Here is a 26,160-nt window from a genome sequence, read left to right on the forward strand (position 1 = left end):
CACTACAGGCCATTGGCGGCTCGTTGGCCTTGAGTCTCCTTGCTAGGACCCGGTGATCCCCATCTAGCTCCAGGGGCCTCGGGAAGGCGCCCGCGCCCATCAGCGAATTGAGCATCGTGCTCACATATGCCCCGGCATCGGGCCCCTCTACTCCTTCAGGGAGACCCAGAATCCGAAGATGCTTCCTCCTCGACCTATTCTCCAGGTCCTCAAATCTTTCCGCTCACCTCTTGTGCAGCGCCTCGTGCGCTTTCACCTTCACCGCCAGGCCCAAGATATCGTCCTCGTTCTCCAAGGCTTTTTGCCGCACCTCCCGGATCGCCGCCCCTTGAGCCTTCTGGGTCTCCACTAGTTTCTCAATCGCCGCCTTCATTGGCGCCAGCATTTCGGTTTTCAGCTCCTCAAAGCAGTGTTTAAGAAACCCCTGCTGCTCCTGCGACCACTGCGCCCTTGCTGCTTGGTCTCCCCCCCGCCGCCATCTTGTTCTTTCTCCCTCTCACTTTTCGCTGCTCCAAGATCACTTTTTTCACCGCTCCACTCCTGGTCCAATCCATATAATGTAGGGGGGACCTTGCTGTCCCCTTCCCACACTGGATGCCGTCGAACAATTTCCATTGGGGCCCCTCTAGAGAGCCCAAAAGTCCGTTCCTGGTGGGAGATGCCGAACGTGCCACCTACCTAGGCATAGCCGCAACCGGAAGTCCTCTCAAGCTCTTCCCTGATATATATTAATGATCTAGAACTTCCTGTGCAAGGGGTAATTTCAAGGTGTGTGGATGTCATGAAACTTGGAAGCATTGTAAACTATGCACCTTTGCTTCACAGCTCCAGAGTTCCAGGTTCAATTCTCTGTTTGGGTCACTCTCCGTGCAGAGTCTGCACAATCTCCCTGTGTCTGAGTAGGTTTCCTCTGGGTTCTCCGGTTTCCTCCCACCAGTCCCGAAAGATGTGCTGTTCGGTAATTTGGACATTCTGAATTCTCCCTGAAGTCTTCCGAAGAGGCGCCGGAGTTTGGAGACTGGAGGCTTCTCACAATAACTTCATTGCAGTGTTAAGGTAAGCCTATCTGTGACAATAAAGATTATTATTATTTAAAATTCTAAAGAACATAGAAAATTTGGTGGAATGGGCAGATAGGTGGCAAAGGAAGTTCATTGCAGAAATGTATGAGGTGATGCATTTTGGTAAGAAGATCATGGGCAGACAATATAAAATAAGAGGTACAAATCTCAAGAGGGTGCAGGAGCAGAGAAACGTGGGTGCCTATGTGGATAGATTTGAAGGCGGCAGGGCAGATGGAGAAAACAGTTAATAATGCATGCAGCAATCTGGGCTTAGTAGAGTACAAGAGCAAGGGCATTATGCTGAACTTATAGACGACACTAGTTAGACCTCAGCTGGAGTATTGTGCACAGTTCTGGGTGACACAGTAGAGGAAGTATGTGGGCACATTGGAGAGAGTGTACAAGACAAGAACAATTAAAGGGATGGGAACCCTCAGTTATGAGTATCCATTCTACAGCCTTACTCATTATAAGGGGTGGATAGTGGGCAGAATTCTCCACCTCGCGACACCGCAAACTGTGATTGGGGGGAAATTGAGATCCGTGCCCTCCATCGATACGGGCGCCATGCTTTGGTCCCGCCGCAGCAGTGACATGCAAAACTAGCATTTTCATGCTTTTTAGTGTGAATAGCGCGCTGGGCACAGTATGCTCTGCCCTTCCACGATGCTCCACCCTTCTGTGATGCTCCGCTCCTCTCAGGCAGATTTCTTGCGGGCGTGAATTGCTACAAGTATTTGTAAATGTAGACTGGGCACCATAGCTACGCAGGGGAATGTCCAAGTTGGACATTGGCTCTCCTATCCATTGAGCCTCAATTTTGTTACCGAGCCTTCTATGTGGTATATTGATCAAACAATTCCTCAGAATTCATGTAGACAACGCCCACTACACTCTCACCATTAACATTCCTCATTACTTCAGCAAAACATTCAATTCAATTCGTAAAACATAATCTGAATTTTACAAATCCATGCTCAATATCCTTAATTAACTCAAACCTCTTCAAATGTTGGTTGATTTTATTACCTAATTATCATTTCTAAATCCTTACCCACTACTGATATTAAATTGCTTGGCCTGTGTTTGCTAGCACAACACAATGGGAGATCTCCAAATACACCAAAGAACAGTGTTGTAGAAACATAGGGTGACTTCCGGTGGCGGCATGTAGGAGGAAATTGCAAGTTGGGTAGCTCCTATTCGAGGATAGATTTTTTGGAACTACTTGGCCTGTGGTTGCTAGGACTGACCTGACATGCTTTCTTGAATAACTCTCCAATCCTCTAACACCTCGCCTTTGGAGGGTTTGGAGGTCTGAATCAGAAAACGTGTTTTCTTGAATTATGTCCTGTTGCATTTTTGCAGCTTGTTCCAGACGATCTTACCATTGACCTTCATAAAAAGTGTCATAAGATGATTGACGAGACCTATAATGAAGTTACCTGAGGGTTGAGTAAGCACTGATTTCTGCCTCGGCTGATTGTCCCCCAGTTTGTTGCCGAAGTGCACAAACTGAACATTTGTTTTAAATGCTGCACTCCATGCACTGGAGTTATGCCAATCATTCCTCAAATTGAATAAAAATCGGTTGGCACAGGAAACCCTCACCTGATCACCAGCAGAGACATACCTGTTTCCATTTCTATTTATGCAACACTATGGCCCTGGCCACTGAATGGATTTCTCCACCTACATCCCATAACTGTGTGCAGTGCATCCCATAAGCCTTCATTGCCATCTCTGCTGTCCACAATAGATTCCTATCCCCTCATGTACCATGTTTAAAATCCTTGTCTCATCTACACTTTTTCAATGGCTTTCCCTTGCCTTATATGGATTTGTTGTTGGTCTTCTGACTTAGGACTGACTTTCCTGTCATTTCACTGCTAGTGATAGAGCTTCAAGCTCCCTTAGGCTCCCTCTTTCTGCACCTCAATCCTGAAATGCCTATGCATCTCAATCTCACACATCACCTCATCAAGCTTGTGATCACCCTCCTCTTCTGAACCCCTATGATTGGCTATCATTTTTCTCCATAGTGTGTCAATTTAGGGGACATTTACACGTTAAATGAATCACAAAATGCAAATTGTTGTGCCGTACCTGCCTGCTGACATCACTGAACCATAAGGAACTGGTTTCTCATGATGAAAAGTTTTAAAATTACCTGTTTAGGGGAAAGTTGATGAGATTATATTGTCAAATTCTTCACTTACTTTTATCTAATGAACATAAATAAAATGAAATACTTGACCACAACCATTCTTATGCACAATTTGCCTCATGTGGTACACTGGTAAGTCACTGCCAACACATGACACACATTGAGCAATTTGTTTTTGAAACTTAAAAAAAGTTAATTCCTTAACAGTAGTTATACTGTGACTATTTTCCTTTTTCCTTTTTTTTTAGACCACCCAATTACTTTTTTTACAATTAAGGGGCAATTTAGCTTGGCCAATCTACCTACCCTGTATATATTTTTGTGTTGTGGGGGTGAGGCCCACGCAGGCACGGGGAGGATGTACAAGCTCCACACTGTGACTAAGATGTGCTTGATAAATAGTCAAGCTAGCTGTTTGATTAGCTGGTGCGCTCAGTTGCTGTTATTGAGGTGTGGAAATGATTTCCCTTTTGTTTACAGTGTAAAATTAACAATTACTAATTGTGACTTGAAATGAGGTAGCTGCAGTTGCAATCATCTCACTAGAGATTCCATGGTATCCTGGTTTTGAATCTCTTACAATTCTTTTAGATGTATTTTTTAATATCTCAATACTTACAAGTGTTTGGCAATGTGGAAAGGGAAGGAAGGAAGAAAGAATAGTCGTGAAAGACAATGTGCATTGAATAGTTTCTACTGGAGAGGGGAGAGGAGCATTCTTGATGAGACCCAAGAGATAGAAGGCACATATTCTGTAAATGTGGTGCAATAACTGTCACAATGATCCAGAAACACAGTAACATTGGCTGATTATATTGTGTAATTGAAACTATTAAATGTGGTTATTTAACTAAGATGTAGAATATGAGCAATATTAGCAGGAGACATCCATTTAGTCCTTTGAGTCAACTCTGCATTTCAATTTGTTCATGGCAGATCTTCTATGTCTGATCTTCCTCAACGTCCCCATATTCCATAATATCCTCAAATCCAACATATACAATAGATCCATGGCTTCTGTGATAGAAAATTCCAAAGTTCTGCAACATTTTCTTTCTTCCATTGGATGTGTCCACCTTTAGTTGTCCATGCTTAATTGCCCTTGAAGGTGGTGGTGGTGACAATTGAATGGGCTACTGGGCCATTTCACAGGGTAGTTCAGCGTGGGCCTCATTGCTGTGGGTTAGGAGTCACATGTCCGCCATACCAGCTGAGAAAAGCAAAGTCCCGCTTCCCTGAAGGACATTCGTGTATCAGATTTGATTTTATGACAACCAGTGACAGGTTAATGGTCACCCTTACTGAGATTGCCTTTCAATTTCAGGTGAATTTATTTTATTTAAATTCCATCATGTGCCCAGTTCATTAGCCTAGCCCTCGAGTTTACTGCACCAGAGAAATCGCCAGAACACCGTAATTCCCCTGGACGTTTAGTACCCTATAAATTCCCCCTCATCTCATTTATAACTGCGACAGTTGCACATTGTTCTAGATTCTCCAACAGGGAGATACTTGTCCAACAGGGAGATACTTGTCCAACATTAACCCTGTTAAAGTCTTAAACATTTTATAAATTCCAATGGAATCCCCTCTCATTCTCTTGAATTCCACGGATTGTATTTGCATCTTCTCAATCCCTCACCCCCAGAAGTAGGTTTGCTGGTGTATCCGTGCTTAGGTAAAGAGACAGAAACTAACACTTTAAACATTCTAGTAAATACACACGCTGGCAGTGACCTGAGCAGTTTTCATGAAAGTTTATTCCGCATTTTAGGATCTTAAAACGTATGAAAAGATTTTTTGTAACGAATTCCTAATCAGTGCGTGGCCAGCAAAGGGGCAACAGATGTGAACATTTCGGTAACGGCTTTTAATACCGAAAAACAAATCCTACATTGTTGTGTCGAGGGGGGGGGGGGGGGGGGTGAACCAAGCAGCGAAACATCCGAGATGGCCAAAATATATGGGAAGTTACAATAAGATGGCAGTGCAAATTTGTCACACTTAAAAATGATGGTACTTTAATGTTATGCATTGTTGTATGTGCTCCAAAATGATCAAATTAAGCAGAACAATGTAGGATTGGAGGGAAATTCGAGAATTAGTGCAGACGAGTTATACAGCGTTTCGCTGGATTTCACAAAATGCTTGCACGGTGGCATTTATTGCAAAGAGATGATCATCTGTGTGTGGACAGGGCAATGAGATGAATTCCCAATGGAAATCTCTCTCAGCACAGATAGAATGGTTACATTGTCAGGAGATACTGGGCCAACATTTTCCCGAAAACAGTCAGTTCACATCAGGACGACTGATGGCAGCAAAACAATTTAGTTCCCCCTTCTGCTGATTCTGATAGACTGCCCGCACTAATGGAAATCTAAGATTCACAGCCAGTATCTCTGATCTATTCTGGTCATACTTGTATTTCCCGATATATTGAGGTTGTTACTGGTTTAAATGGGCTCTGAATTTGTTACTTTGTATCGACAACAATTTTGCTTTCTTTACATTTAGTTGACTTCGTGTTGTGAATAATTCAATCCTTTGTAACAGGTAAAATTAGCCAAAGTGTTTAATTCTGAATCAAAATTAAACAACCTTTAAAAATCATAATTTTGAATTGTCGGCGTCTCTCCAATAAATGTTTGTTTGCCTATACACATGATTTCAAGAAATCAATCTTTGCAGAGTCAAACAAGAAAACACACAGAAGGTGGGACTTGAACCCCGGGACATCAGGCTCAGAGCTATTGGCGCTGCCTCCTGGGCCGCACAACCTCCATAATCCAATGAATTGAAAATCTCAGACAAGATGAACAAAAAAACATCCGACGGGCACGAACATAAATGTGGAAACGAAGACTACATCATAAAATTCAAAGTACAAAATGTTTATTGTGAAACTTCAATTCGGGGCACAACTTTGACATCAGATACAGACTATTATGGAACAAAAACTGCGACGTCTTTCGCAATTAACAATATTTTAAAAAAATTAAATGTGCACATACAGTGCATCCAGATATAACTATTGGAATCATAACTTAAATATTAAACGATTGTTTAAATAATGTTTAAATAAATAACAATTGCTCCCAGTCTTCATTAAATATATCGATGGGAATCTTTAATTCCTTCTGCTGATTTGTGCGGTTATGAAAAGGAGCTGTTGTAATCGGGCCCTGGCATCAGTGCGGATTATTTCCCAGGCACAGTCACTGAATCCCTGAAAAAAGGAAACATTGGAGAAAATATATTAGAGAAGGAACAGATTTCAATGGGTTGAAATGATCTACAAGTCAGTAATCACTCGGGCAATTATCAATTGTCCCACCTCCTGATTGAGAAACTTTTCCAGTTTCCGAAAGTAATTGTGAATGGCGGAGTTTCTCCTCAGATTGGATCCCGGTTTCCTGACACATTCTTCCAGCTCACTGAGCTGTCGGTCCAGGAGAAGCCGGAAATGTTCCACCTTCACCCGGTCCCAGGTGACTGAGCCCAGGTTCATGCTGTAGATCTTGCTGCTGTGACGCAGGGTCTGATGGACAATCTGGATCTTGTCCTGTGTCTGGGAAAAATATACACAATGACATTAGAGAGGGTATTTCTCCTTGAAGTGGTCATTTTAATTGACATGTGCATCGGTAAATCTTTAAGAAGCTCGATTTTTAAAAGTCGGCATCGCTATTGCTGGTGACAATATTGATCACTCTCAAATTGGTTACTGGTATCTTTCCCTTTGATTAGCTCACCTGATCCTGTTAGCAATTTGGGGTAAATGGAGGGAAGAATATCAAACTGTGCAGCAGCTGGTCCGTGTGTCCCCGCAATGGCTCAACAATAAAATTTTGGACTTATGGTTCTTATTTTTGCGGAGGTGGATACACCGCCCCCGCCCCCCCGCCCCCGGCGCCCCCACCACCACCACTCACACACACATAACTATTACGCCTCCCAGTATTAGCAGGATTATAGGTTACAAAGTTCATCGCCCAAAAGGCACAACATTAGAATTTCTGAGTGGCACAGTGGTTAGCACATGATTATTTCCCAGGCACAGTCCCTGAATCCCTGGGTTCGATTCCGACTTTAATTGACTGTGAGAAGTTTGCACGTTCTCTTGGTATGTGCGTGGGGTTCCTCTGGGTGCTCCGGTTTCCCCTCACAGTCCAAAGATGTGCAGGTTAGTTAGATTGACCGTTAAATTACACCTTAATGTCCAGGGATGTTATAGGGCTGGGGAGTGGGCCTGGGTGGGGCGCTCTTTCAGAGGGTCGGTCCAGACTCCTTTGGCAGAATGGCCCCCTTCTGCACTGTCGGAATTTTATGGAAATCAACATTGTTCTCATTGTTGAGGATCTCGCTACATTCCCCACATAACTATTACGCCTGACAGTATTAGCAGGATGGTCAGAGTGTTTACAAACTGCAGACTCACCTGTAACCTTTTGACGGGATGGTACAGGTTCAGGGATTTGGTTCTCAGTGATTCTCTCGTTGTTTTGCACTCCGATGGAAAGGGTCTTCTCTACAACAGGACAGAATGATTGTCAGAAAAAGCTCGAAGCACACTTTCTCAGAAATTATTCTCCCCAAAACTGGAACAGACATTCAACAATTTGTTTAAAGATTTTACTTGCAACATATTTAACTGGCCATTGAACTGAATCATTCTTAGTATAATTTTCACACGATTTCTCCCATATTTGAATACTACATGGTGTATTCCTTCATGGAGATGTTCTACATTTTTCTAAGAACGCGGATTTAATCGGGGATTATCCCGAGGATCTGCGAGGTAAATTTTGTTGCTCCCATTACCGGATCTCTGTACAAACTCACCATGACCTTCAGGGAATTTTGTGCATCCTTGTTGAAGACTTCCTGAACTGCAACCTCTGGCAGTCCTGGCTCAAAGAACAAAGAACAAGGAACAAAGAAATGTACAGCACAGGAACAGGATCTTCGGCCCTCCAAGCCCCTGCCGACCATGCTGCCCGACTAAACTACAATCTTCTACACTTCCTTGGTCCATATCCCTCTATTCCCATCCTATTCATATATTTGTCAAGATGCCACTTAAATGTCACTATCGTCCCTGCTTCCACCACCTCCTCCGGTCGTGAGTTCCAGGCACCCACTACCCTCTGTGTAAAAAACTTGCCTCATACATCTACTCTAAACCATGCCCCTCTCACCATAAACCTATGCCCCCTAGTAATTGACCCCTCTACTCTGGGGGAAAGCCTCTGACTATCCACTCTGTCTATGCCCCTCATAATTTTGTAGACCTGAGCAGTTTCCGATGAAAGTTTGTTCCGAGTTTATTCAATCGCTCCTCATAGCTAATGCCCTCCATACCAGGCAACATTCTGGTAAATCTCTTCTGCACCCTCTCTAAAGCCTCCACATCCTTCTGGTAGTGTGGCGACCAGAATTGAACACTATACTTCAAGTGTGGCCTAACTAAGGTTCTATACAGCTGAAACATGACTTGCCAATTCTTATACCCAATGCCCTGGCCAATGAAGGCAAGCATGCTGTATGCCTTCTTGACTACCTTCTCCACCTGTGTTGCCCCTTTCAATGACCTGTGGACCTGTACTCCTAGATCTCTTTGACTTTCAATACTCTTGAGGGTTCTGCCATTCACTGTATATTCCCTACCTGCATTAGACCGTCCAAAATGCATTACCTCACATTTGTCGGGATTAAACTCCATCTGCCATCTCTCCGCCCAAGTCTCCAAACAATCTAAATCCTGCTGTATCCTCTGACAGTCCTCATCGCTATCCGCAATTCCACCAACATTTGTGTCGTCTGCAAACTTACTAATCAGACCAGTTACATTTTCCTTCTAATCATTTATATATACTACAAACAGCAAAGGTCCCAGCACTGATCCCTGCGGAACACCACTGGTCACAGCCCTCCAATTAGAAAAGCATCCTTCCATTGCTACTCTCTGCCTTCGATGACCTAGCCAGTTCTGTATCCACCTTGCCAGCTCACCCCTGATCCCGTGTGACTTCACCTTTTGTACTAGTCTACCATGAAGGACCTTGTCAAAGGCCTTACTGAAGTCCATATAGACAACATCCACTGCCCTACCTGCATCAATTATCTTTGTGACCTCCTCGAAAAACTCTATCAAGTTAGTGAGACACGACCTCCCCTTCACAAAACCATGCTGCCTCTCACTAATACGTCCATTTGCTTCCAAATGGGAGTAGATCCTGTCTCGAAGAATGTTCTCCAGTAATTTCCCTACTACTGAAGTAAGGCTCACCGGCCTGTAGTTCCCTGGATTATCCTTGCTACCCTTCTTAAACAGAGGAACAACATTGGCTATTCTCCAGTCCTCCGGGACATCACCTGAAGACAGTGAGGATCCAAAGATTTCTGTCAAGGCCTCAGCAATTTCCTCTTCAGCCTCCTTCAGTATTCTGGGGTAGATCCCATCAGGCTCTGGGGACTTATCTACCTTAATATTTTTTAAGACGCGCAACATCTCATCTTTATGGATCTCAATGTGACCCAGGCTATCTACACACCCTTCTCCAGACTCAACATCTACCAATTCCTTCTCTTTTGTGAATACTGATGCAAAGTATTCATTTAGTACCTCGCCCATTTCCTCTGGCTCCACACATAGATTCCCTTACCTATCCTTCAGTGGGCCAACTCTTTCCCTGGCTACCCTCTTGCTTTTTATGTACGTGTAAAAAGCCTTGAGATTTTCCTTAACCCTATTTGTCAATGACTTTTCATGACCCCTTCTAGCCCTCCTGACTCCTTGTTTATGTTCCTTCCTACTTTCCTTATATTCCACACAGGCTTCGTCTGTTCCCAGCCTTTTAGCCCTGACAAATGCCTCCTTTTTCTTTTTGACGAGGCCTACAATATCTCTCGTTATCCAAGGTTCCCGAAAATTGCCGTATTTATCCTTCTTCCTCACAGGAAATGCCGGTCCTGAATTCCTTTCAACTGACACTTGAGAGCCTCCCACATGTCAGATGTTGATTTGCCCTCAAACATCCGCCCCCAATCTAGGTTCTTCAGTTCCCGCCTAATATTGTTATCAGGAGCCTTCCCCCAATTTAGCACATTCATCCTAGGACCATTCTTATCCTTGTCCACCAGCACTTTAAAAGTTACTGAATTGTGGTCACTGTTCCCGAAATGCTCCCCTACTGAAACTTCTACCACCTGGCCGGGCTCATTCCCCAATACCAGGTCCAGTACCACCCCTTCCCTAGTTGGACTGTCTACATATTGCTTTAAGAAGCCCTCCTGGATGCTCCTTACAAACCCTGCCCCGTCTAAGCCCCTGGCACTAAGTGAGTCCCAGTCAATATTGGGGAAGTTAAAGTCTCCCATCACCACAACCCTGTTGTTTTTACTCTTTTCCAAAATCTGTCTACCTATCTGCTCCTCTATCTCCCGCTGGCTGTTGGGAGGCCTGTAGTAAACCCCCAACATTGTGACTGCACCCTTCTTATTCCTGATCTCTACCCATATAGCCTCACTGCCCTCTGAGGTGTCCTCCCATAGTACAGCTGTGATATTCTCCCTAACCAGTAGCGCAACTCCGCCACCCCTTTTACATTCCCCTCTATCCCGCCTGAAACATCTAAATCCTGGAATGTTTAGCTGCCAATCCTGCCCTTCCGTCAACCAGGTCTCTTTAATGGCAACAACATCATAGTTCCAAGCACGAATACAAGCTCTAAGTTCATCTGCCTTACCCGTAATACTTCTTGCATTAAAACATACGCACTTCAGGCCACGTGACCCGCTGTGTTCAGCAACTTCTCCCTGTCTGCTCCGCCTCAGGGCCACACCGTCCCTATTCCCTAGTTCCCCCTCAATGCTCTCACCTTCTGACCTATTGCTCCCGTGCCCACCCCCTGCCATACTAGTTTAAACCCTCCCGTGTGACACTAGCAAACCTCGCGGCCAGGATATTTATGCCTCTCTGGTTTAGATGCTACCCGTCCTTCTTATATAGGTCACACCTGCCCCAGAAGAGCTCCCAGTGGTCCAGATAACGGAAACCCTCCCTCCTACACCAGCTGTTTAGCCACATGTTTAGCTGCTCTATCTTCCTATTTCTAGCCTCACTGGCACGTGGCACAGGGAGTAATCACAAGATTACAACCCTAGTGGTCCTGTCTTTTAACTTTCTGCCTAGCTCCCTGAACTCCTGCTGCAGGACCTCATGCCCCTTCCTGCCTATGTCGTTAGTACCAATATGTACAATGACCTCTGCCTGTTTGCCCTCCCCCTTCAGGATGCCCTCTATCCGTTCAGAGACATCCAGGACCCTGGCACCAGGGAGGAAACATACAATCCTGGAGTCTCCTTCACGTCCACAGAAGCGCCGATCTGTGCCTCTGACTATAGAGTCCCCCATTACTATTGCTCTTCTGCGCTTTGACCCTCCCTTCTGAACATCAGAGCCAGCCATGGTGCCACTGCTCTGGCTGCTGCTGCTTTCCCCTGATAGGCTATCCCCCCCCCTACAGTATCCAAAGGGGTATACCTGTTCGAGAGAGGGGAACAACCACAGGGGATTCCTGCACCGACTGCCTGCCCTTTCTGGTGGTCACCTATTTCTCTGCCTGCACCTTGGGTGTGACCACATTTATATAACTGCGATCCATGACGCTTTCCGCCACCTGCATGCTCCTAAGTGCATCCAATTGCTGCTCCAACCAAAACATGCGGTCTGTGAGGATCTCCAGTTGGGTGCACTTTCTGCAGATGAAGTCATCCGGGATGCTGGAAGCCTCCCTGACCTGCCACATCTCACAGTGAGAGCACTGCACCCCTCTAACTGACATTGCGTCAATTAATTACTAAATTAAAATTAAAAGTTAAAAAAAAAAAAATTTAAGTTACTGTTAACTATCTGTTTCCTATCACTAGATTACTACTATAAATGTGAAAGCTAAATAGAGCACTCTCTGATCTCTGGCTTAGCTACCCCTCTAAATTATAATTAAGTATTTATGTTTAATTAGTTACCAATGCTTATTTTTTCAATTTAGTGTAGATTCCCAACCAGCCACTCACGTCACAGCTTTTCTGTGATGTCAAAGAACAAAGAACAAAGAACAAAGAAATGTACAGCACAGGAACAGGCCCTTCGGCCCTCCAAGCCCGTGCCGACCATACTGCCCGACTAAGCTACAATCTTCTACACTTCCTGGGTCCGTATCCTTCTATTCCCATCCTATTCATATATTTGTCAAGATGCCCCTTAAATGTCCCTATCGTCCCTGCCTCCACTACCTCCTCCGGTAGTGAGTTCCAGGCACCCACTACCCTCTGCGTAAAAAACTTGCCTCGTACATCTACTCTAAACTTTGCCCCTCTCACCTTAAACCTATGCCCCCTAGTAATTGACCCCTCTACCCTGGGGAAAAGCCTCTGACTATCCACTCTGTCTATGCCCCTCATAATTTTGTATACCTCTATCAGGTCGCCCCTCAACCTCCTTCGTTCCAGTGAGAACAAACCGAGTTTATTCAATCGCTCCTCATAGCTTATGCCCTCCATACCAGGCAACATTCTGGTAAATCTCTTCTGCACCCTCTCTAAAGCCTCCACATCCTTCTGGTAGTGTGGCGACCAGAATTGAACACTATACTCCAAGTGTGGCCTAACTAAGGTTCTATACAGCTGCAACATGACTTGCCAATTCTTATACTCAATGCCCCGGCCAATGAAGGCAAGCATACCGTATGCCTTCTTGACTACCTTCTCCACCTGTGTAGCCCCTTTCAGTGATCTGTGGACCTGTACTCCTAGATCTCTTTGACTTTCAATACTCTTGAGGGTTCTACCATTCACTGTATATTCCCTACCTGCATTAGCCCTTCCAAAATGCATTACCTCACATTTGTCCAGGTTAAACTCCATCTGCCATCTCTCCGCCCAAGTCTCCAGGCAATCTAAATCCTGCTGTATCCTCAGACAGTCCTCATCGCTATCCGCAATTCCACCAACCTTTGTGTCGTCTGCAAACTTACTAATCAGACCAGTTACATTTTCCTCCAAATCATTTATATATACTACAAAGAGCAAAGGTCCCAGCACTGATCCCTGTGGAACACCACTGGTCACAGCCCTCCAATTAGAAAAGCATCCCTCCATTGCTACTCTCTGCCTTCTATGGCCTAGCCAGTTCTGTATCCACCTTGCCAGTTCACCCCTGATCCCGTGTGACTTCACCTTTTGTACTAGTCTACCATGAGGGACCTTGTCAAAGGCCTTACTGAAGTCCATATAGACAACATCTACTGCCCTACCTGCATCAATCATCTTAGTGACCTCCTCGAAAAACTCTATCAAGTTAGTGAGACACGACCTCCCCTTCACAAAACCGTGCTGCCTCTCACTAATACGTCCATTTGCTTCCAAATGGGAGTAGATCCTGTCTCGAAGAATTCTCTCCAGTAATTTCCCTACCACTGAAGTAAGGCTCACCGGCCTGTAGTTCCCGGGATTATCCCTGCCACCCTTCTTAAACAGAGGAACAACATTGGCTATTCTCCAGTCCTCCGGGACATCCCCTGAAGACAGCGAGGATCCAAAGATTTCTGTCAAGGCCTCAGCAATTTCCTCTCCAGCCTCCTTCAGTATTCTGGGGTAGATCCCATCCGGCCCTGGGGACTTATATACCTTAATATTTTTTAAGACACCCAACACCTCGTCTTTTTGGATCACAATGTGACCCAGGCTATCTACACCCCCTTCTCCAGACTCAACATCTACCAATTCCTTCTCTTTGGTGAATACTGATGCAAAGTATTCATTTAGTACCTCGCCCATTTCCTCTGGCTCCACACATAGATTCCCTTGCCTATCCTTCAGTGGGCCAACCCTTTCCCTGGCTACCCTCTTGCTTTTTATGTAAGTGTAAAAAGCCTTGGGATTTTCCTTAACCCTATTTGCCAATGACTTTTCATGACCCCTTCTAGCCCTCCTGACTCCCTGCTTAAGTTCCTTCCTACTTTCCTTATATGCCACACAGGCTTCGTCTGTTCCCAGCCTTTTAGCCCTGACAAATGTCACTTCAGTCCCCCCCCCACACACACACACAATTTGAAAAGGTAATAAAAGTAAAAATGAGTAAAAATCACTTACTTACCTTCTGAGGGTCTTAGATGTTCTCACGTTCTCTCCCTGACAGAGACTCCTCCTCCTCCGAACAACTCCCAAAACTAGGCCACGATCTTTTTAAATCTCCGCTCCGACTCGCAGCTCCCGCACATTTTAAAATCTCCGCTCCGACTCACACCTTTCGTGCTTTTTAAATCTCTGCTCCGACTTACAGCTCCCGTGCTTTTTAGATCTCCAGTCCGACTCGCAGCTCCCGCGCTTTTTAAATCTCCGCTCCGACTCGCAGCTCCCGCGCTTTTTAAATCTCCGCTCCGACTCGCAGCTCCTGCTCTTTTTAAATCTCCGCTCCGACTCGCAGCTCCCGCGCTTTTTAAATCTCTGCTCCGACTTGCAGCTCCAGTGCTTTTTAAATCTCCACTCCGACTCACAGCTCCCGCGTTTTTAAATCTCCGCTCCGACTCGCAGCTCCCGCTCTTTTTAAATCTCCGCTCTGACTCGCAGTTCCCGCGCTTTTTAAATCTCCGCTCCGACTCGCACTCTTTCTTTTTAAATCTCCGTCCGCCTCACATCTCCCGCTCTTTTTAAATCTCCACGACGGAGGTATGCAAATTTCCCGTGCAACACCAATCAGCAGCTCCACTCTACTGCCCTCTGCTGGATGCCCTCTCAGGACCCCGGGTAACAGGATCAACAAAATCCACCAGCCCCAAACACTTGGAAAATTCATGTTTAAACAACAGCAAAGATCAGAAAAGATAGAAAGTGGCACGGCCGGGGTTCAGCGCCGATCGGAATTTTAACAGGAGCTGAACTCCTTCGCTGTTGGACTGAGGAATATTCCTCCTGGGTGAGCTGTGTCCATTTTAAGGTGTAAATCAGGATATTCTTTTGACGTTACAGAAACGGATCGATTTTGCTTCTAACCGCGATGTGTTTTCTGGGAATCTTTTAACCTCTTTCCATCAGTGATTCTTCAATTTGAAACATTTTTCACTTTCTGCTTAATTAAGAAGGAGAGAATTCTCACTGATAAATTAGGATGCGAATATATTCATCGATATTAAATGCTCTTGCCCAAAAGTTCACATCTGTTGCCCCTTTGCACTCCAGGCTCTGGTAAGGAATTGCTTTTAAAAAATCAGTTCATATATTTTAAGACCCTAAAATGCGGAACAAACTTTCATCGGAAACTGCTCAGGTCACTGCCAGCGTGCGTATTTACTAGAATGTTTAAGGTATTAGTTTCTGTCTCTTTACCGAAGCAAGGCTACACTGGCAAACCTAATTCTGGGATGGGAGATTGAGAAGATGCACATACAATCCGTGGAATTGAAGACAATGAGAGGTGATACCATTGGAACTTGTAAAATGTTTAAGCCTGTGATACGGTAAATATTGGGCATGTATCTCCCTGCCGGAGAATCTCGAACAAAGTGTAATTGCCGTAGTTATAAAGAAGTTGAGGAGAAATTTCTAAAGTACGAAACGTACGGGGAATGGTTGTGTGGTGGCAATTTCTCTGGAGCCGTAATCTAGAGGGCCAGGCTAATGAACTGGGGATATAATGGAATATACATTCAATTAGTGCACCTGAAATTGAAAGGCAATCGCATTATGGGTCACCATTAACCTGTCCTTAGTTGTCATAAAATCACATCAGATATACCAATGTCCTTGATGGAAGCGTGAATTTGCTATTCTCAGCTGGCGCGGCCTGCATGTGACTCCTGACCGACAGCAATGTGGTCGGCTCTGAACTACCCTCTGAAATGGCCTAGCAGCCCATTCAATTGTCACCACCACCACATCCAAGGATAGTTAAGGATGAACAACAAATGATGGACACATCCCATGAAAGAAAATGTTGCAAAATATTGAAATTTTCTACCTTAGGAGCTTGTGGACGTTGAGCCATTGATCAATTATATGTTAGATTTTAGGATATTATGGAATATGGGAATCGTTAAGGAAGATCAGACAGAGAAGATCTGCCATAAACAGTTGACTGAAAGGACTAAATGGATGTCTCCTGCTAATCTTGCTTATATTCTACATTTTAGTTCAATAAACATATTTAATAGTTTCAATTACATAATATATTTAGCTAATGTGACTGTGTTTCTGAATCATTGAAACAGTTTTTGCGCCACATTTACACAATATGTGCCTTCTATCTCTTGAGTCTCATCATTAATGCTGCCCTTTTGTCTCCAGTAGAAACTATTCAATGAACAGTGTCTTTCACGACTCTTCTTTCTCCCTTCCTTCCCTTTCCTCATGGCCTAACGCACGGAAGTGTTGAGATATTGAAAAATACATCTAAGAGAATTGTAAGGGATCCAAAACGAGGGTATCATTGAATGTCTAGAGAGATGATTGCAACTGCAGCTACCTCATTTCAAGTCACAATTCGTAGTTGTTTATTTTATACTGTAAGCAAATGGGAAACCATTTCCACACGTCAAGAACAGCAACTGGGCACACCACCTAATCAAACAGATGGCTTGACTATTTATCAAGTGCTTCTTAGTCACAGCATTCACTGTACATGTGGAGTTTACATGTTCTCTCCGTGTCTGGATAGGAGACACCCGCACAACACAAAAAGATGTCCAGGGTAGGTGGATTAGGAAAGCTAAATTGTCCTTAATTGGGAAAAAAAGTAATTGGGTATTCTAAATGAAACGGGGAAAAACAGCCACAGTAAAACTACTGTTAAGATATGAATTTGCTTTACGTTTCAAAAGTAAATTCCTCAATGTGTGTCTTGCATTCGCAGTGTCTTACAACTGTACTGCGTAAGGCAATTCATGCATAAGAATGGTTGCGGTCAAATATTCCGTTTTATTTCTGTTCATTACATAAAAGTAAGTGAAGAATCTGACAATATAAACTCATTAATGTTCCCCTAAAAAGGTAATTTTAAAACGTTTCAACGTGAGAAACCAGTTCCTTATGGTTCAGTGATGTCAACTGGCAGGTACAACACAACAGTTTGCATTTTGTGATTCATTTAAGATATAAATGCCCCCTAAGACACCTTTACAAATTGACACACTATGTAGAAAAATGAATGCCCAACCTTAGGGGTGCAGAAGAGGAGAGTGATGACAAGTATGATGAGGGGATGTGTGAGACTGAGATGCACAGGGATTTCAGGATTGGGTGCAGAAAGAGAGAGCCCAAGGGAGCATGAAGTTCTAACTCCGGTAGTGAAATGACAGGAAAGGCAGTCCCATGTCAGAAGACCAACAAATCTATAGAAAGCAAGGAAAAGCCACTGAGGAAGTGCGGATGAGACAAGGGGTTTAAACATGGTACATGAGGGGACAGGAATCCATTGAGGTCAACAGAGATGCGGATGATGGGTTAGTGGGACGAACTTAACACTGTTATGGGTTGAAGGTGGGGAATAGTCATTCAGTCAGCTGGCCCTGAATGTTGCATAAATAGAAATGGAAACAGGTATGTCTCCGTTGGTGATCAGGTGAGGGTTTCCTGTGCCAACTGATTTGTATTCACTTTGAGGAATGATTGGCATAACTCCAGTGCACGGAGTGCAGCATTTAAAACAAATATTCAGGCTGTGCACTTCAGCAACAAACTGGGGCATAGTCAGCCGAGTCAGAAATCAGTGCTTACACAATGCTGAGATAACTTCATTATAGGTCTCGTCAATCATTTATGACACTTTTCATGAAGATCAACGGCAAGATCGTATGGAACAAGCCGCAATAATGCGTAATCCAAGAACACATACGTTTTCTGATTCAAACCTCCAAACCCTCCATCGGGAGATGTTGGAGGATTGGAGACTTATTCAAGAAAGGGTGTTTGGACAGTCCGAAGCGACCACGGGCCAACGAGTTCCAAATAATCGAGCCTCGAGCAGGATTTGGCCAATCTAAATTGCCACTTTATTGGAAAATGAATTGGGTGTTCTAAATTGAAAAACTACCTTCACAACACAGAAACTCTGGGCAAACTGAGCGTAATCGTCTTTTTGAGCTGCTCTTGATCGAACTCATCGCCCTGGTTTCAGTATATGGTAAATTGTTTACCCGGAATTAAGTTCCAGGGATGAGGCTGCAGAGAGTGACCAAGAGAGCAGCACCGCCGACCCAGTTTCTCCATGTGATTGTACTTTCAAACATCTAGAAATGAAGTATCCAGTGTAGAATGGATTTCTTTTGCAACTGGGTTTGCCGTAAAGCTGAGTCTATCCAATGTATTAATAATTCGAGGCACAGATACGATAGTCTGTATTATTTTTTGACACTGTGAATAGTGACATATATGTGAAGTAACTTTCTGTGTCAAATAGGGCGAGGACAATATTCTGGTTATCCACCAAACAATGAATCAAATCAGCAGGACTTTCAATCAGAACCTCAGCATCACACCCAGAGTCGCTGCACTGCTGGAAGGCTTTTCCGCTTAACATAATCAACAGCTTAATGAGCTGATCGCATGTGTCAGAGAGCCCGTGTCAGACCCCACGAGCCAGTAAATTCAGCAATATGTCAGATGTTGAACTGATAGCTCTCCCACCATTTTGCTAATGATCGATAGCAGACTGATATGACCCTAATTGCATCCGGCATTTGAGGGACACGGCACACAGTTGGACACTTTCCCCAGGCTGGAAGGTAAATCCCAGTGTGATAGTGAACATGGAGCATCCTCGCTGGGACGTGACTAGCTCCGCAGGATCGAACTTTCAGTCCTCTTGGTTCGGGATGTTATCCGGGACTCACAGCCTTTGCTGTACACAGTGCGTTCAGCCTCCAGTGGATGGAATTAGCTGAAGACTGGCATCCGTGATGCTCGGAACCTGGGGGACTGGCCAAAACGGATCATCCACCTGGCAATTCTGGCTGAAAGTGGCAACATTTACAGTCCTTTATTTCTCTCTGACTCACCTGCTTGCTTCACCATTGAGTACAGGGATGGTTGCGGAGCATCGTCCTTTGGTTGGTTGTAGTCCAGCACTATTCATTAATCGCCTCCCCTCCCCCCGACCACCATCTCCCTTCTCAACCTTGCCGCTAATTGAGATGTGGTGATCCTCAGGTTAAATCACCACCATCCAGCTCTCCCCCTCAAAGCAGCCTGTGGTCATCTGATGCTATGGCGACTTTACTTCACTATTCTGGACTGCAGAGGGCAAATACCTTTCAAAAAACAAATCCTACATTGTCGTGTCGATGATGGGGGGGGGGGGGGGGGGGGAGGGGCAACAAGCAGTGAAAATCCTAGATGGCCAAAATAAATGGAAAATGGCAATAATGTGGCAGTGCCGATTCTTCTATTCACTGTATGTATTTACAATAGTATACACATTTAAAAATGATGTTGTTTTAATGTTACGCATTGTTGTATGTGCTCCTAAAAGATCAAATTAAGCAAAACAATGTAACACTGTAGGGCAGTTCGAGAATTAGTGCAGACTGCATTTATACAGCGTTTCACTGGATTTCACAAAATGCTTGCGCGATGCCATTTATTGCAAAGAGATGATCATCAGCGTGTGGACATGGCAATGAGATGAATTCCCAATGGAAATCCCTCCCACCATGAAAAGAATGGTTAAATTGTCAGAAGATACTGGGCAGACATTCGCCAGAAAACATTCAGTTCACAACAGGACGACTGATGGCAACAAAACAATTTAGCTCCCGCTTAACATCTGCTTATTCTGTTAGACTGCCGCACTGAATGGGAATCTAAGATTCACAGCCAGTAACTCTGATCTATTCTGATCGTCCTTGTATTTCGCGATATATTGAGGTTGTTCCTGGTTTAAATGGGCTCTGGTTTTGTTACTTTTTATCGACAACAATTTTGCTTTCGTTATATTTAGTTGACTTCGTGTTGTGAGTAATTCAATCGCTTTGTGGTGGGTAAAACAAGAAAACACACAGAAGGTGGGACTTGAATCCCGGGACATCAGGCTGAGAGCTTTGGGTGCTCCCTCCAGGGCCGCACAACCTCCATCATCCAATGAATTGAAAATCTCAGACAAGATGAACAAAAAAACATCCGACGGGCACGAACATAATTGTGGAAACGAAGACTACATCATAAAGTTCAAAGTACAAAATATTTATCGTGAACTTCAATTCGGGGCACATCTTTGAGATCAGATACAGACTATTATGGAACAAAAACTGCTCGAAATATATTCCTCGCAACATCTCTCGCAATTAACAATATTTTAATAAATTAAATATGCACATACAGTGCATCCAGATATAAATATTGGACTCATAACTTAAATATTAAAACATTGTTTCAATAATATTTAAATAAATAACAATTGCTCCCAGTCTTCATTAAATATATCGATGGGAAATCTTTAATTCCTTCTGCTGATTTGTGCCGTTATGACAAGGAGCTGTTGTAATCGGGCCCTGGTCTCAGTGCGGATTATTTCCCAGGCACAGTCACTGAATCCCTGAAAAAAGGAAACATTGGGGGAAAACGTGTTAGATAAGGAACAGAATTCAATAGGTCGAAATGATCTACAAGTCAGTAATCACTCAGGCAATTATCAATTGCCCCACCTCCTGATTGAGAAACTTTTCCAGTTTCCGAAAGTAATTGTTAATGGCGGAGTTTCTCCTCAGATTGGATCCCGGATTCCTGACACATTTTTCCAGCTCACTGAGCTGGCGGTCCAGAAGAAGCCGGAAATGTTCCACCTTCACCCGGTCCCAGGTGACTGAGCCCAGGTTCATGCTGTAGATCTTGCTGATGTGACGCAGGATCTGCTGGACAAGCTGGATCTTGTCCTGTGTCTGGGAAAAATATACACAATGACATTAGATAGGATATTTCTCCTTGAACTGGTCATTTTAATTGACATGTGCATCGGTAAATCTGCAAGAAGCTCGATTTAAAAATGTCGGCTTCGCTATTGCTGGTGACAATATTGATCACTCTCAAATTGGTTACTGGTATCTTTCCCTTTGATTAGCTAACCTGATCCTGTTAGCAATTTGGGGTAAATGGAGGGAAGAATATCAAACTGTTCAGCAGCTCGTCCGTCTGTCCCCGCAATGGCACAAGAATAAAATTTTGGACTAATAGTTCTTATTTTTGCGGACGGAGGTGGGTACACCGCCCCCACCCCTCCCCCGCCACCACCGCCACCACACACACACAGATAACGATTTCGCCTTCCAGTATTAGCAGGATTACAGGTTGCAAAGTTCATCCCCCAAAAGGCACAACATTAGAATTTCTGAGTGGCACAGTGGTTAGCACAGGAACCTGGGTTCGATTCCGACTTTGGTTGACTGTGTGGAGTTTGCACGTTCTCTTGGTATGTGCGTGGGGTTCCTCTGGGTGCTCCGGTTTCCCCTCACTGTCCTAAGATGTGCAGGTTAGTTGGATTGACCGCTAAATTACACCTTAGTCTCCAGTGATGTTATCGGGCTGGGGAGTGGGCCTGGGTGGGGCGCTCTTTCAGAGGGTCGGTCCAGACTCCTTGGGCAGAATGGCCCCCTTCTGCACTGTCGGAATTTTATGGAAATCAACATTGTTCTCATTGTTGCGGATCTCGCTACATTCCCCACATAACTATTACGCCTGACAGTATTAACAGGATGGTCAGAGAATTTACAAATTGCACACTCACCTGTAACCTCTTGACGAGATGGTGCAGGTTCAGGGATTTGGTTCTCAGTGATTCTCTCGTTGTTTTGCATTCCGATGGAAAGGGTCCTCCCTACAACAGGACAGAATGATTGTCAGAAAAAACTTGAAGCACACTTTCTCAGAAATGATTCTCCCCAAAACTGGAACAGACATTCAACAATTTGTTTAAAGATTTTACCGACAACATATTTAACTGGCCATTGAATTGAATCATTCTTAATACAATTTTCACACGGTTTCTCCCACATTTGAATACAACATGTTGTATTCCATCACGGCGATGTTCTACATTTTGCTATGAACGCGGATTCAATCGGGGATTATCCCGAGGATCTGCGAGGTAAAATTAGTTACTCCCTTCACCGGATCACTGTTCAAACTCACCATGATCTTCAGGGAATTTTGAGCATCCTTGTTAAAGACTTCCTGTAACTGCAGCCTCTGGCAGTCCTGGCTCAGGACCCCGGGTAACAAGATTAGCAAAATCCACAAGCCCCAAACACTTGGAAAATTCATGTTTAATCAAGAGCAAAGATCAGAAATGATAGAAAGTGGCTGGGCCGGGGTCCAGCGCCGATCGCAATATTAACACGAGTTGAACTCCTTCGCTGTTGGACTGAGAGGAATATTCCTCCTGGGTGAGCTGTGTCAATTTTAATGTGTAAACCAGGATATTCCTTTGACGTTACAGAAAGGGGTCGATTTTGTTTCTAACCGCGGTGTGATTTCAGGGAATCTTTTAACCTCTTTCCATCAGTGACTTCTTCAATTTGAAACCTTTTTCACTTTCTGCTTAATTAAGAGGGAGAGAATTCTCACTGATAAATTAGGATGCGAATATATAGCCCAAAAGTTCACATCTGTTGCCCCTTTGCACTCCAGGCTCTGATAAGGAACTGCTTTGAAAAAATCAGTTCATATATTTTAAGACCCTAAAATGCGGAACAATCTTTCATCGGAAACTCCTCAGGTCTCTGTCAGCGTGCGTATTTACTGGAATGTTTAAGGTATTAGTTTCTGTCTCTTCACCGAAGCAAGGCTACACTGGCAAACCTCATTCTGGGATGGGAGATTGAGAAGATGCACATACAATCCGTGGAATTTAAGAAAATGAGAGGTGATACCATTGGAACTTGTAAAATGTTTAAGCCTGTGATACGGTAAATATTGGGCATGTATCTCCCTGCCGGAGAATCTGGAACAAAGTGTAACTGCCGCAGTTATAAAGAAGTTGAGGGGATATTTCTAAAGTACGAAACGTACGGGGAATGGTTGTGTGGTGGCAATTTCTCTGGAGCCGTAATCTAGAGGGCCAGGCTAATGAACTGGGGATATAATGGAATATACATTCAATTAATGCACCTGAAATTGAAAGGCAATCGCATTATGGGTCACCATTAACCTGTCCTTAGTTGCCATAAAATCACATCAGATATACCAATGTCCTTGATGGAAGCGGGAATTTGCTATTCTCAGCTGGCGCGGCCTGCATGTGACTCCTGACCGACAGCAATGTGTTCGGCCCTGAACTTCCCTCTGAAACGGCCTTGCAGCCCATTCAATTGTCAGCACCACCACATCCAAGGATAGTTAAGGATGAAGAACAAATGATGGACACATCCCATGAAAGAAAGAAAATGTTGCAAAATATTGAAATTTTCTACCTTAGGAGCTTGTGGATGTTGAGCCATTGATCAATTATATGTTAGATTTTAGGATATTATGGAATATGGGAATCGTTAAGGAAGATCAGACAGAGAAGATCTGACATAAACAGTTGACTGATAGGACTAAATGGATGTCTCTGCTAATCTTGCTTATGTTTTACATTTTAGTTAAATAAACATAGTTAATAGATTCAATTACATAATATAATTAGCCAATGTTACTGTGTTTCTGAATCATTGTCACAGGTTTTGCGCCACATTTACACAATTTGTGCCTTCTATCTCTTGGGTCTCATCATTAATGCTGCCCTTTTGTCTCCAGGAGAAACTATTCAATGAACAGTGTCTTTCACGACTCTTCTTTCTCCCTTCCTTCCATTTCCTCATGGCCAAACGCACGGAAGTGTTCAGATATTGAAAGATACATCTAAGAGAATTGTAAGGGATCCAAAACGAGGGTATCATTGAATGTCTAGAGAGATAATTGCAACTACAGCTACCTCATTTCAAGTCACAATTCGTAGTTGTTTATTTTATACTGTAAGCAAATGGGAAACCATTTCCACACGTGAAGAACAGCAACTGGGCACACCACCTAATCAAACAGCTAGCTTGACTATTTATCAAGTGCTTCTTAGTCACAGCATTCACTGTCCATGTGGAGTTTACATGTTCTCTCCGTGTCTGGGTAGGTCTCACCCGCACAACACAAAAAGATGTCCAGGGTAGGTGGATTAGGAAAGCTAAATTGTCCTTAATTGGAAAAAAGTAATTGGGTATTCTCAATGAAACGGGAAAAAATAGCCACAGTATAACAACTGTTAAGATATGAATTTGATTTACGTTTCAAAAGTAAATTCCTCAATGTGTGTCTTGCGTTCGCAGTGTCTTACAACTGTACTGCGTAAGGCAATTCATGCATAAGAATGGTTGCGGTCAAATATTCCGTTTTATTTCTGTTCATTACATAAAAGTAAGTGAAGAATTTGACAATATAAACTCATTAATGTTCCCCATAAAAGGTAATTTTAAAACGTTTCAACGTGAGAAACCAGTTCCTTATGGTTCAGTGATGTCAACTGGCAGGTACAGCACAACAATTTGCATTTTGTGATTCATTTAAGATATAAATGCCCCCTAAGACACCTTTAAAAATTGAAACACTATGTAGAAAAATGAATGCCCAACCATAGGGGTGCAGAAGAGGAGAGTGATGACAAGTTTGATGAGGGGATGTGTGAGACTGAGATGCACAGGTATTTCAGGATTGGGTGCAAAAAGAGAGAGCCCAAGGGAGCATGAAGTTCTAACTCCGGTAGTGAAATGACAGGAAAGGCAGTCCCATGTCAGAAGACCAACAAATCCATAGAAAGCAAGGAAAAGCCACTGAGGAAGTGCGGATGAGACAAGGGGTTTAAACATGGTACTTGAGGGGACAGGAATCAATTGAGGTCAACAGAGATGGGGATGATGGGTTAGTGGGACGAACTTAACACTGTTATGGGATGAAGGTGGGGAATAGTCATTCAGTCAGCTGAACCTTAATGTTGCATAAATAGAAATGGAAACAGGTATGTCTCCGTTGATGATCAGGTGAGGGTTTCCTGTGCCAACTGATTTGTATTCACTTTGTGGAATGATTGGCATAACTCCAATGCACGGAGTGCAGCATTTAAAACAAATATTCAGGCTGTGCACTTCAGCAACAAACTGGGGCATAGTCAGCCGAGTCAGAAATCAGTGCTTACACAATGCTGAGATAACATCATTATAGGTCTCGTCAATCATTCATGACACTTTTCATGAAGGTCAACGGTAAGATCGTCTGGAACAAGCCGCAATAATGCGTAATCCAAGAACACATATGTTTTCTGATTCAAACCTCCAAACGCTCCATCGGGAGATGTTGGAGGATTGGAGACTGATTCAAGAAAGGGTGTTTGGACAGTGCAAAGCGACCACAGGCCAACGAGTTCCAAAAACTCGAGCGTCGAGCAGGATTTGGCCAATCTAAATTGCCACTTTATTGGAAAATGAATTGGGTGTTCTAAATTGAAAAAATACCTTCACAACACAGAAACTCTGGGCAAACTGAACGTAATCGTCTTTTTGAGCTGTTCTTGATCTAACTCGTCGCCATGGTTTCAGTATATGGTAAATTGTTTGCCCGGAATTAAGTTCCAGGGATGAGGCTGCAGAGAGTGACCAAGAGAGCAGCACCGCAGACCCAGTTTCTCCATGTGATTGTACTTTCAAACATCTGGAAATGAAGGATCCAGTGTAGAATGTATTTCTATTACAACTGGGTTTGCCGTAAAGCTGAGTCTATTTAATGTATTAATAATTCGAGGCACAGATACGATAGTCTGTATTGTTCTTTGACACTGTGAATAGTGACATATTTGTGAAGTAACATTCTGTATCAAATAGGGCGAGGACAATATGCTGGTTATCCACCGAACACTGA

At 43.8% G+C, this 26,160-nt stretch overlaps 2 protein-coding genes across 2 annotated transcripts; both read right to left on the reverse strand.

Annotated features, from left to right (window-relative positions):
• Positions 1-6,361: 6,361 nt before the first annotated feature.
• Positions 6,362-19,302, reverse strand: LOC140398063 (interferon a3-like). The gene is made up of 5 exons (XM_072486274.1): positions 19,287-19,302; positions 8,077-8,141; positions 7,673-7,762; positions 6,569-6,802; positions 6,362-6,460 (listed from the first exon to the last, which is right to left on the reverse strand). The coding sequence occupies exons 1-5, from the start codon at positions 19,300-19,302 to the stop codon at positions 6,362-6,364; spliced, it is 504 nt and encodes a 167-aa protein (XP_072342375.1).
• A 1,420-nt stretch (positions 19,303-20,722) lies between these two features.
• Positions 20,723-22,542, reverse strand: LOC140397994 (interferon a3-like). The gene is made up of 4 exons (XM_072486233.1): positions 22,411-22,542; positions 22,007-22,096; positions 20,931-21,164; positions 20,723-20,821 (listed from the first exon to the last, which is right to left on the reverse strand). The coding sequence occupies exons 1-4, from the start codon at positions 22,540-22,542 to the stop codon at positions 20,723-20,725; spliced, it is 555 nt and encodes a 184-aa protein (XP_072342334.1).
• Positions 22,543-26,160: the final 3,618 nt, after the last annotated feature.

Source organism: Scyliorhinus torazame, chromosome 21 (genome assembly GCF_047496885.1).
Source record: "Scyliorhinus torazame isolate Kashiwa2021f chromosome 21, sScyTor2.1, whole genome shotgun sequence".
Lineage (NCBI taxonomy): Eukaryota > Metazoa > Chordata > Chondrichthyes > Carcharhiniformes > Scyliorhinidae > Scyliorhinus > Scyliorhinus torazame.